Genomic DNA, 13,429 nt, shown 5'->3' on the forward strand with positions numbered 1-13,429 from the left:
CGCACAATTTTGGCACCATATCCCATTAACAACCAGAGTCCACTTTACCACTTGATATGGGTTATTAATACCATTAAGTCTGATGATATCACAGAATTAAAGTTAATGCATATCCAATTCAGAGAATCCATTTAAAGTCTGTTTCAGTCTGGCTATGTCTGACACACAGAGGTGTGTGCATATGTGACTATAAACTATAACAGCTTATATAGATGTAAGGAAACAAACTAAGTTTCAAAAAGGTTAAGAAAAGGGATGTGAAAATTTTATTTAGGCTGGTTTTACTGTAACATTGTTTTTTGCTTTATAAAATAATTTTATAAAAGAGTCCATCAAGATATTATATAGAAAATACACCAAGGTAATATATATATACATTTCATAAAAATAGAATACATCTTGAGAATTGCTTCCAGAGTCTGTTACCACCATGTACAGTGTATTGACGTTCAACATTTATGCTAATTTGAACATACAAGATTTTCAAGAAAAACAAAAGAAACTGTCTCATTGGTATTTGTAAAAATTGTTTCCAATTGACAGGAAAATAAAATACTGGAATGTAAAAGTTACAGAGCTAACTGAAAGGAAGGTTATATCAAAAGGCTAGGGCAAAGATCCATGCCATGAACAATCATCTGAGGACCAAATAATATTTTTTCTATTATCATAAGTGGTCCATCTCATTTCACAAAACCACTGAAAATAATATCCTTCTTTTGGATGTTCAATCTACGTGAACACCATTTGGTATCAAAAAAACATTCTAGAAGCTGTACTATATGTCTCAAATGAGTGGTGTTTCTTTTTCCCTTAAAGTGTAAATAGGTGTATAAATCCCATTATAAAGTATGAATACTTAAAGCATCTTCATAAGTTACTTAATAAGCTTTGATCAAACACATAGCAGCCAGTTTTATTATTCTAAAATGCTCAAAAATCCATTGGCTTTGAATGAATTATTTTTGTTTTCATTTTTTTTTTTAAGGAAAACTATCTTAGCTCTTATACTACAATAAAACATCACTGATATGTCCTTCTAAGATGTTCAGAATAATCTTTGGAAAGTAACTGTTCCAGTGTAATAAATAAAGAAAATAATAAGGGACTTTTCTAGACTTTACCAAAAGAAATGACCATGGTGGGTTCATGAAAATACCTCAGTGACACCAAGGAAGGCACACAAAACAGAGCATAGCACCATTTTCAAGTTGCCAAGATTGCAACTGTTCAGGAGATGGTAATCTGGAAGGGGACTCGATACCCATGATTAATGCAGTTTAAATATTGGATTAAGCTCTGGAGGACTTCTTAGTATGGATAGGCAGACACAGCTATATATACTATGAATGTGGTCTGATATTCAATGGTCCCATTGGCACTATAGGATGAGGCTCGAACCCTCATGCGGTAGGTCTCTGGTTCTCGCAAAGGTCGTGTTGTATACACCACTCCTTTCAGGTTTTCGTCCCTTAAGGCAAAAGGAACAGTCTGTTCCACATCTACCATGAGGAAAGTTGTCCTGGGATGCATCACTCCATCCTGCGTGTATGCAACCAGCCGGATTAAATCTTGATTGGCAGCTATTCCAAATGGGAGTGAGACAAGTTTGTATTCCAAGGCATATGGGCTCAAGGCACATTCCAAATCATTGGGTGGACAGTTCTTGAGGCAGAACCTAAGGACGACAAACGCATGAAATGCATATAGTTATCTGGCTTGGAAGCAGGAGAGGGCATGAGGCAGCTGACCAGGATCCATGACAACTTTTAGGCATTAAAGGGAGTAGACAGTCTGACTGCAAGAGCAATAGGCCACCCCACGTTCTCGGTCACTAACTCAAACCAGATGCCAGATGTCTGTGAGAGCATGCTGGTCTAGAGTCAAATATCTATCTCTCAGTTTCATTAAAATCAGAAGTTTTTGAACCACTGAAGTAAGTATGAGTACCACAAGAGTGTCTTTAAAATGGAAAGTCAATTTTGGAAATAGAAGCATCTTATGTACATATACTGGAAACAAGTACTTTTTAATGAAAGGAACACAAGCTATTTTTAAATTGTAACATCTATCCCAAGACTGAAAGCTGAAATAGAATATATTAATATTTGGTTTATTTTTCTAAAAATAATGAAAGGTCAACTAAGATTCGTGGTGGGGGGGGGGGAAGCGCTTCCTTTTGTATTTGTTTTCCACATTATTTTAGATCACAAATACTACGTTTTCTTTTTTCAGAGCCCACACTGGCTGTTTTTGAGGCATCATGACTTTTAAGTTGTCTGCCAGAAATCACTGGTAATGGAGAGTAAAATTTAAAAACAATGCACAAAGGACTATTTTCTGAAGATATGGATTCTTCAGTCATAGTATTTTTAGATGTTTCCCAAGTCAATATTTTTAATTTTCTCCCTCACTTTCCTATTCCTCACCCCCCCCCCAAACAATTATGAATAGGTTTTCAGTGGATTGTGGGCAGTCCACACTTGGTCCTGTTACAGTAACTTGGTAGTCACTGTTGAGAGGAAAAACAAAGTGTGAGCTCCAACCAGCATTTGGTTTCAGAACCGCCTTCTTAATGGGTCTTATTCATGACTACCACTATCTCTGTTTTCAAGCACCCCATTGACTTGGTACCTGAACAGAGTATGACATTTCTGTAAAAGGTGGGAGAAAACAGAAGAGTAGTTTTTTTGGAACTCAGAAAAGATACTGTTTCAGACAGCAGGAAATGTAAGCAAGACGATATATGAATGGGCAGACTATTGACTCATCCTTGCTCATCACCATTCTCTGATGGAGTCACAGTGAGTCAACATAATTACAGCCAAGGTACTTCTTGGAATGCTTTAAGTGCTGAGAGCCCTTAAAACCCCGAGGCAACACGAACGGAAACTAGAAAATTTCAAAGTCAGGTTCTATCACCCCATAAAACTCTCACTGCTGAGGCAGAATTCTAGATGCGGCATGGCGGATTACATACTGTGGAGACAGTCCGGGAAAACCTTGGCAGACAAAAGTGATAGTTTAGGCTACAGTGGCTGCTGCAGGATGAGCTCATTTCATACCCATTCACTGTAACTCCATATACCCTTGGGCTTATTGACTTGGTGTGAATTACATATGCCTACAGACAGGGCTTGTTGGTTGAGGAGAGAAAGCTTTTCATAAGTATTCCTGGGACTGGGGAGCCTGGGTGGATCAGTCAGTTGAGCGTCTGACTCTTGATTTCGGCTCAGGTCATGATCTCACGGTTCGTGAGTTTGAGCCCCGCTTTGGGCTCTGCGCTGACAGTGCAGAGCCTGCTTGAGATTCTCTCTCTCTCCCTCTCTCTCTGTTCCTCCCCGGCTTGTGTTCTCTCTCTCAAAGTAAGTAAACAAACTTAAAAGAAAAGTATTTCTGTGAAGAGGAGGCAAGACGTACCCTGAAACAGGATCCCGTTGGTAGTTGGGTGGACAGGGGGTATCGATGCACTGGTAGCTTCCTCTCATGTTGAAGCACATGCGATTTGGCCCACAGCGCACACTCTGCTCCAGACACTCATCAACATCTAGCAAACATCACAAGGAACACACAGCATCAGCAACTTGGGTCAGAGCTGGCCATCAGAGCAGGGGTTGTGGCTATGTGACCGAAATGGTGAGGGCTAACCTCCTTCTCCCCATGAATGAATTCATCCCTAAGTTTTTTCAACCACATAGTGGGGAATACCTAGGCTTGTTCAACCATAAAGTGGGGAATCCTGATACTGGCTGTGCTATTACCCATACTGCTTTGGGGACATACATATTTTTTGTAACATATGTGAAAGGCCATTGAAAAATAAAAGCTATAAAAGTAGAAGGGAAGCTATTAAGCTATCATTTGGGAAACAGACTGCATTTGAGTTTTTTAAAGCAACTAATACTTTAAATTCATGAAAAACAAGCTAAAATTTTAAAGGACGCCTGTGAACCTTCCTGTGAAGTGAAGAATCTCTTTATAATGTGAGTGATCCTTCCTGGTATTTTGTTTTAGAAGTTCAAAATGTTGAGTGGGAGGTAGGGTAGTGGACATTAAAGTAGTCAAGTGATAAATTCAGGGGAGATTGTACAGGTTAGTCAGATCTTGTGGAGAGAGAGAGAATTTAGAAAAAAAACCAAAACCAGGATCAAATGAATGACCCAAGAACCATAATCCAAGTTTAAGCAAATCTGAACTGTGGAGAACCCATCCTCAGGTGTTATGGGGGTGGGGTGCACTCTCTATGGTAATAGTTCTCCCTAGGGTAATGGGAAAACATGCAAACGAAATGCCGTTTATTTTGTTGCTTTCTATACCAAGTTGGTAAATAAAAACCCTTAAATCACTATAATTAAGAGAGATCAATGGGGTGCCTGGGTGGCTTAGTTGGTTAAGCATCCGACTTTGGCTCAGGTCATGATCTCATGGTTTGTGAGTTTGAGCCCCACGTCAGGCTCCATGCAGGCCACTCAGAGCCTCCAGCCTGCTTCAGATTCTGTGTTTCCCTCTCTGTCTGCTCTCCCCTGCTCATGCTCTGTCTTTCTCTCTCTCTCTCTCAAAACTAAACATTAAAAAATTAAAAAAAAAAAAAAGAAATATCAAGATGGAGCTAAAGGAAACCTTTTTTGAGCTTTCTGAAAATAAATGTTTTTGAGCCATGATTTTTAACTTAGGGTCCATATTCAAGCATCAGGGGATTTCTGAATGAAAATCTTTTTGTGTGTGCCTATGTGAGTGTGTGTATCTGTGTGAGAGAGAAACAGACAGATGGACAGAGTCAGACAGACAGTGAGTGCAACATTGAGATTGATGGATTTTCTGGAAGGAGCGTCCATAGAGTTCTACAAAGTTTTTTAGGGATTTTGAGGTCCTCAAGTTAAGAAACATATTTTAGGGCACTCGTCTCCAGCTGTGGTACCTGCATTCCCCTGGTGGTGGGTGGAAGCTCTTCAGCAGCAGCGGGACAGCAGGCAAATACTTCGGGGAATCAGTTTCCATCCAGAAACACATTTCCCTTATGTTCTCTTTCCTAAAAGCACTCTGCCCAAGAACTTCCTGTGGCCTGGAGTTCTCCTGTCCCCATTCCCATTTTATATCCTTCTTCTGCTTTACAAAAGAAAGGTTTTCACTAATCCTCAGTCTTTTTATGATACCCAAGTGTAAGATGATTCAAAGCACATATTCAGGGTGAGAAAAACTGGTTATTCATATTGATGGTGGCAGGCCTTATTTCACCACTGCTATAAACCAATGGTCTTAGCTCTCTATTTTAAGTTAGATTTCAGAAGTGAGCTGGTTGTCATGGGAACACCTACTTAACACTTTTACTTGAACAGCAAAAATGACCTTAGATTTTTTCTGACAGTCAAGTTGGTTGGTTTAACAATGACTATAGACTTCTAAATTATATAGTGGTCATTCCCCATTAACTGGGTTAAATCAACAGCTCCAAAGTACTGAGGAAAATATATTTAAGGCACATGTACATCAAACAACAAAGCCAGAATTCACACCCTTTATAACAATTTCAATATGATATGAAACTTTGGAGGTCAGTTTTAAAAATTATGAATGACACACGTATAAGGTTTTCAAATTTCTTTTTGCAGCAGGCAAGCAAAAAAATTGAAGACTACTTATTTTAGATAAAGTCTTAAGTCAATTGGCTGTATATAGGCACCTGGAACATGCCTCCTTCTTTAGTATTTGAATAAACATAGATCTTGATGTACAGAGGAAACAATTACAATTAATTGGAACCAAATCAGTTCTCTGCAGAGGTAGGACCTAAAGGTTAAAACAACTTCTATCATGGAATTGGTGCCAACACCAATGTGCATGTGAAACTATTATATCATTTCATGGTAGTAAGTGACTTGGTATCTGCATAATGGTATGTATGTGCTTACAACTTAAAGTTGTAAGTTCTTTTGTGAACCCTCAAATGACTTGAAATACTGCTATAAAAAAAAGAGAAAGGAGAGAAGAAATTCCAAGACATAGTATTTTATTATTTAAAAAAAAATTTTTTTTTAACGTTTATTTATTTTTGAGACAGAGAGAGACAGAGCATGAATGGGGGAGGGTCAGAGAGAGAGGGAGACACAGAATCTGAAACAGGCTCCGGGCTCTGAGCAGTCAGCACAGAGCCCGACGCGGGGCTCGAACCCACATACCGCGAGATTGTGACCTGAGCCGAAGTCGGATGCTTAACCGACTGAGCCACCCAGGTGCCCCAAGAGATAGTATTTTAACCATGGACAATAAATGTTAAATTTTATTTCTGAATTATTAACTATTTGTATTTCTGTCTCAAAAATGAGCACTTTAGATTTGGTTTCAAGTATATTCTGTTTTATAGGAAATGACAGTATAATTATTTCCTTTAAACTTGCTAATAGTTTTCACAAAGTAAAAAGATGCTGAGCTATAGTGATATGGAGTAAATCACTTACTTGACTTTGTAGTTACTTAGATGTGCTGATATTAAACATAATGTGCTTTCTAGGACTAGTTTTCCTATAGGAATAGAAGGCAGAATGAAACAAATTTTTATTACACTGAAATCTTGCCTATTGTCTCTGAACCAATTTCTAATTATGATTTTATCTATCAGAAGGGTGTTATCTCCTTGGCAAAATGAGATTATCTAAGAATGAAGTAAAATGCCCTTTAGGAAAATGTGAAAGAAATTCAATTAGCCTTATCTTCTTTTTTCTCACAAAAAACATTCACTTCACACTCAACCACCAAATTTAATTTTAGCTCTAATTTTTATGGTGAATTCTTGCAGACATATGGAGGCCAGTGGGCTACAGGGGCCCATGGAAATGGCAGCCTGGAGTCCAGAATCTGGTTACATGTCTGTATGCATAATAAGAGCAGTTATCTTATCACAGATTTCCAATGGCTGAATGTGAATTTATAAAAATAAACAAAATCTAATATTCACAGTGTTCACCCTTAGCTCCAGAGCGCACACTTCCCATTGACAAGCTTTCTTTAGTATTTTGGCTTCTGGGCAGGTGGCTCTTCTTTGTCTTTTGTCTACAACCATCTCCTCAGGCTTAAACACCCTACAGGCATTCACTCTGCTTGCTCTGTTCATTTATTCTACTGCCTGGTCTTAAAAAGAGAAGCCATGGGGCGCCTGGGTGGCACAGTCGGATAGGCGTCCGACTTCAGCCAGGTCACGATCACTCGGTCCGTGAGTTCGAGCCCCGCGTCGGGCTCTGGGCTGATGGCTCGGAGCCTGGAGCCTGTTTCCGATTCTGTGTCTCCCTCTCTCTCTGCCCCTCCCCCGTTCATGCTCTGTCTCTCTCTGTCCCCAAAATAAATAAACGTTGAAAAAAAAAAATATTTAAAAAGAGAAGCCAGAAAAGATGGAGAAATCGTGCTGTCTTCTGTTAGCTGACAAGGTGATGATGTCTGGTTTTTATTAAATATTACATGAAAATCACTACGATAGAAATTAAAGGATAGGGATTTTATAACATAAATATTCTACAAGAAAAGAATACAAGATGAACTGAAAACTTTAATATTAATAGCTTTAGGACATATGAATGCATTTAACCAAGTGCTTCTGGATACATCAAACAGTAATTTAAGATAAACATACTTGAAACATTTGTCTTATAGAAAGAATAATTTAGATTCTTGATAATATTATGGATTCCTTTTTAAAAACGGATAAATTAGGGGCGCCTGGGTGGCTCATTCAGTAAGCATCTGACTTTAGCTCAGGTCATGATCTCGCGGGGTCATGAGTTCAAGCCCCGCATTGGGCTCTCTGCTGACAGCTCAGGGCCTGGAGCCTGCTTCAGATTCTGAGTCTCCCTCTCTCTCTGCTCCTCCCTCACTCACACACTCTCTCTCTCTCTCTCTCTCAAAAATAAATAAACATTTAAAAAATTAAAAAAAAAAACTTGGGTAAATTAGAACACTAATTTCAAATGCAATGCCAATAAAGTGTTTCTAAACGTTTAAAATTAGATTAGTGGGGCTTAAAATTAGCAGAAAGATCTTTTAGTTTCTCCTCTCTGCTTCTTGGGCAAATCATTATCAGTCATGTTTTTCGTTTTTCATTTTGTAGTCTGGTGACTTCCACTTTTGACTAGCGTCTCTGTCCTTGTGTAATGTCAGATTCACTTTAATTTCCTTTTTATCACTCACAGTTTTATCACTAATGTATAAAGCTTCAAGAATGCACATGTGACTATCAACCTTTTTTCTCTCATAAATGCCTGAAACACTTTCTAAAGCTATAACAAGACTCTAAGTTATTCTTCAGATTAAAGACTGCTTTAAAAGATGTAATTGTTTTCCCTCAAGTCTTTTTTAAAACCACAAAAATATGTAACCCATTTAAATCACAAACATTTCAAGTGACACCTGTTTCTGATTTGTTCCCATTATTTTCCACTCTCTGAAGCACAACTGAAAGTTGAAAAATGTTTTGAACTGAATGAGTGGTGAGGGCATTTAAAGAACAAACTGCCATAATTTAGAAAAAAAGAAAAATTCTCTCATGAGAATATGATACAATATAACACTTAAAAATCTGGCTAACAGGTTTTGTAATTTGGTTGGTTATTCCAAATGCTTTCGTATCTACTCTGCTTCCTTCCTTGGTGCCTGGCACACTCACAGGAAGTGCAGTGTTAATGTTGGGCATTGCCACTTCTTCAGAGGGTTCTTGGGGTGACAACCTGGGGAGGGTTATAAAACACGGACAGTTGTAAATGCTCTCACCTTACCCTGATGCTACAGTACAATGACCCTGGTATTCAAAGCATCATAGGAGAGACAAAGGCCCATTCTAGACATTAAGAGATCTGTGATCAAGTCCTACCCTTGTTCTTGATTATTCTAGGATATTAATGCTCATGTAATCACTCTGAGAATTTATTATCTGTGGAATGGGTACAAATTATTGCCCTTGACATATCTGTACTGTTGATTAAAATCAGTTAATACTTTGGAAAAACATGACTATAATGTAATATATTATTCTCGTACCTCAAACCTCAGTAGAAAGTTCTGCATAGGGTTTTAAATAAATGTTTGTGACAGATGGCTGGGAGCGAAGGTTATTACGGTGTTCACTTTCCTTTTCCAGTCTACATGATCCAGTGGGGGATATCAGGGAGGGAATGGGTGAATGGGTGAGGGAGGGGTTAGAGCTCATGGAACTGAGGTGGCCCCATCATACATCCAGCTCTTGTTTCCTGGAACACACTTTCCGTGACTTGAAATCCTAGCAAGTCTTGTGAATCTCACACAGAGGGAAAATGTAATCTAAATTTGACTGGTACTGATAACCACTCCTTTGGAGATTTTATTTGTTGTACTTTAGCAAAGAATACAGTTTGTATATAACAGAAATTAATATAATTCAGAGGCTTGTTAAGACCTATATACTACTTCTGATTTTGTCCACAAAATTGAGGGGGTTTCTTGACGTAGGTTCTTATTTCTTTTTGATCTAAGTTTGCATTGCAACATAATATATCTCATTAAAGCAAAATGCTTTACATATTTTTGTGTAAAGAGGGTAATATTGAGATTGATAGTTTTTTTTTCTTTTCTACCATCACTACACATTGTCCCAAACTCCGTTATAGTACCTATAACCCTGTATATTATGCTTTTATTAACATGTCTGTTTCCATTGGACTAAGATATTAAAGGGGAAAGATTATTTTATTCATTTGCAGATGCACCTTTTGCATTCTGCACTGCCAGTTCATGATTGTGCCACATCATTTGTAGACTCAAAGAATAGATTGCTTAGTTGACCACCCACTGTTTGCCAAGACAAAAAATAAAATAGTGCCTAATACTGGAGTAAAATTTACCAAGGTCTCTTCCTATTTCCTCTTCCATCTTGGCTGAACTTTGAAAAGACATTTGAAGAGGTTTATTTCCACTTATTTTTAAAAATATATAACATGAACTGGTTTAGGCATTCTTGCTCCTTCTATAAGACTGAACCAGTACTGATTCTCAACAATTTTCCTTTGCCTACTTGCTCTCTTACTGGTTCTCCTACTTGCAAAGGCAATGTTTAAAAATAAATATGACCAAGGGGAATGAGAAGGAAGAGGAAGCAACTAGGAGAATAATTATTTAAAAAAAAAAGAAAGAAAACATTATTTTCTCACACTCTCCTACACCGGCTCTAAATCAAGTTGCAGCAATGAACATCCCAACTTTTTCTTACCTTGACAGGTCTTTCCATTGAGCGTAAGCTGATAGCCAGGTGGACAGATACACTGATAGCTTCCAAAGGTATTTTTACATTCGTGCTGGCAAGTGTCTCGGTTTTCACATTCATCAATATCTACGCAGAAAGAAAGCAGGGTGTACAACCATGCAAAACAAAGGCAGAAACTTGACAGAACCAATTATACACAAGTTGTGGATATACAATAGAAAAACTTCTATTTTTTACAACTCATGGGATTTAACATGCTCAGAGCTGTTTTATATCAGGATCTGTTTTTAATGGAGTCCAATATCAATTGTACTATTTCATAAAATATGAACATCTCTTCTGTGTGTAAGTATATATGAGCTGAAGCCCCAAACTGGCCAATTTCTATATTTCTATATTAGGAATGGCAGATGAAACAGATTTGTACAAGATCCTACCACCAAAGTACTAAAGTCTTGACTTTATACTAGGTCTTTATACTCTTTATAAAGTACATAAAGAGTATACCTTTATACTCTTTATAAAGTACATAAAGTATACCCTTTATACCCTTTATACTAGGGTTTACTTAAAAGACAAATTTTCTATTGGTGTTAACTAGAACAAGGAATGTTTGTTTTTATTTAAACTTTAGTCTCCTGTCTCTCCTCGCACCTGCCCCCAACATCCATGCATCACTTTTCCATACAGAGATAGCAAGTGGAAGTGTTTTTAATTTTGTGATAAGCATATTCATCACACTTCGTGCAATTATACAGTACTAATGGCAACTACATATCTATAGTTGCTATGACACCTTGAGCCCACTTTACTCCTCAAAACTTCAGTCAATTCTTTTGTCAAAAGTAATCACTGATGCAGATTTGTTGGAAGGTTCATATACCACAATAAAGGGAAAGCATTTTATAGTAAACAACTATTTATCTGCTATTATTAAACAAAGCCAAGAAAGCAGCAATAAAAAGGAGAGTGAGAATGGGTGATAAAAATTAATTGCTATTTGCTTTCAGGATAGGAGATGTGATTTAGGAGGCCTCAGATTCCTTATCGCAACTGTGTTTTGCTTAATGTTAGAATTTGTTCATAGTTGCACCAACCAGTGGAAGAATGAAGAGAGAACACGATGTGAAATGGCAGCAGGAGTGCTGTCGGGTGGGAGTAAAGAGGAGATGAAAACTGGGAGGTGACACAGAGCAAAGGGATGTGTTCATTGTACATGTTTCGCATATGCTCAGAATGTAACTGCAATGATTCAAAATCTGTTAACGATAAACACTCATCAAATAGTTGTTAATGGTTTTGCCCCATTTTAGTTAACCAAAGCATTTATTCCACAACTTGTGTGAGTTATTTTTACTTTTTCCCTTTATAATCTGCTTCAACCTAAAATAATCACAGAAATGTAAACGATGAGGAAATCCAAGAAGTCAATATCGCTCTTGCCAGAGTATGAATTTTAAAGTGGCCCCAAGTGTAATTTCTGCATTCAGAGGCAGCGCAGTGTTCATTTCTCCTGTTAAGCTTTGGAATCATTCCCTCAAAAAGCTAACTTTTAGCCCAAGTCAAACAAGATTGCATAGTGTTAATTTGAATCTTTTGTAAGATAGACATATCCCAGATGGTTAATTAAAGGCATTTGGTGTTAATTGCAACTTGCTCGTAACATAATTCCAAAGCTGTCTGCAATCTTAGTGTAAATTTCTTTATTAGTATGAACACTATAAAATACTCATCATATTTTAAGAAATAGTGCTAAATGTCTATTAACTGCCCCAAAACAAAACTTAAACATCCAGTAATTGATGAGTTTTGGAAGTTTACTTCAAATTCTCCATGAATGGTTCTCTGAAATAGTAGCTGCCTCAAACAGCCAATGGTTTGGGGAAGATAATTCTTATAAATATAATATTAGTGTAATATAAACACAAAGACACAGAAAACATTTATGAGGGGCGCCTGGGTGGCTCAGTCGGTTAAGCGTCTGACTTCAGCTCAGGTCATGATCTCACGGTCCGTGAGTTGAGCCCCGTGTCGGGCTCTGTGCTGCCAGCTCAGAGCCTGGAGCCTGCTTTGGATTCTGTGTCTCCTTCTCTCTCTGCACCTCCCCTGCTCATGCTCTGTCTCTGTCTCAAAAATAAATAAAAACATTTAAAAAAAGAAAAAAAAAGAAAACATTTATGAGACTCTACTATGAAACTGTAGGGCTTAGATAATGATGAAAAAATGGAGGATGTAATCAGAGATCCTTTCTTAAAATGACTGGGACCTTCAGATGAGTTAAAAGAAATCAACTAGATGGAGTATGGTGTGGGGGGTGTAGTTTAATTCATGTGGCACACCATAAACAAGGGTGTTGGACAGGAAGGTAAAGGTAGAAAAGAAGAAGAGCTTCTCTAAGGTGAAGTCAGAGAGTGGGATGACAATTGGAGATGAAACCTTTTAGTGGGAATGACTATTTGGAAGAAACTTTGAAAGACAACATGTCAAATTTTAATTCTGTCAATCAAAAAAAAATGGTGAAAAGTTCTCACCAACAAAGAGTCAAGTCAAAATTGTGGGCATGAAACACTACCAATACTCAGAATGGTTTGGAGCAAGCTGAGAGTGGTATTTGATATCCTTGCAAGGATTGTGGAGTCCACAGGGTCAGTAATTACGTAGTGTTTGAGCATATAAACTAAATGTTGAGAATTGGTAATGAATGCATTAATGTTTGAAGTTCAAGGAATAAAAGACACTAGCACTGCCCTTAGTTTTACTTTTTTCTAGGACACTGATCACAGGGAGAAGATTCCACGTGCATCATATTAACTTTCAGATACATCAGGACATCTAGACAAAAGTTCTGGAGAAAACCGGACTTAAAGAGAAAAGTTTAAAGTTTAAGTATCCAAGAGGGTCATAGGGTCCAGGTGGGTCCACAGAAGAGTGACTGAGAAAGCACATCTGAGAAGACAATGATGTAGGAACAGAGCTTAGAGAGTAGAAAAAGAAATGGCAAAAATTGAAGTCAATTTTTTAATGTTTTAAGAAATGTGTAACAGAAAGTATATTTAGGAGAGAATAAGTGAAGTGTAGAATACTTAAGAAAAGTGCAAGAAAATGAAGTTGGCCTGTGGGGTTTTTAAATTGAAACAAAATTTCTTTCTTAACGCCCTCCTCCCTTTCTTCCTAGCTTTCTTTTGTCATCTAACAAATAGTGGGGCTAAT

At 37.7% G+C, this 13,429-nt stretch overlaps 1 protein-coding gene across 6 annotated transcripts in view; it reads right to left on the reverse strand.

The window, feature by feature from the left end:
- Positions 1 to 243: 243 nt before the first annotated feature.
- The window catches only part of HMCN1 (hemicentin 1), a 469,326-nt gene continuing 456,140 nt past the window's right edge, over positions 244 to 13,429 (reverse strand). For 4 of the 6 annotated variants that reach the window (XM_023247312.2, XM_003999241.5, XM_019821722.3 and 1 more), the window contains 3 exons: positions 10,226 to 10,345; positions 3,421 to 3,547; positions 244 to 1,678 (listed from right to left, as the gene is read on the reverse strand). In XM_023247312.2, the coding sequence (XP_023103080.2) occupies positions 1,312 to 1,678; positions 3,421 to 3,547; positions 10,226 to 10,345 (614 nt within the window). In that variant the 3' untranslated portion in view covers positions 244 to 1,311. Of the gene's footprint in view, positions 1,679 to 3,420; positions 3,548 to 6,281; positions 6,520 to 10,225; positions 10,346 to 13,429 lie in introns of those variants that run through there. The other 2 variants (XM_045048820.1, XM_045048821.1) reach the window with 2 other exon arrangements.

Source organism: Felis catus, chromosome F1 (assembly GCF_018350175.1).
Source record: "Felis catus isolate Fca126 chromosome F1, F.catus_Fca126_mat1.0, whole genome shotgun sequence".
Classification (NCBI taxonomy): Eukaryota; Metazoa; Chordata; class Mammalia; order Carnivora; family Felidae; genus Felis; species Felis catus.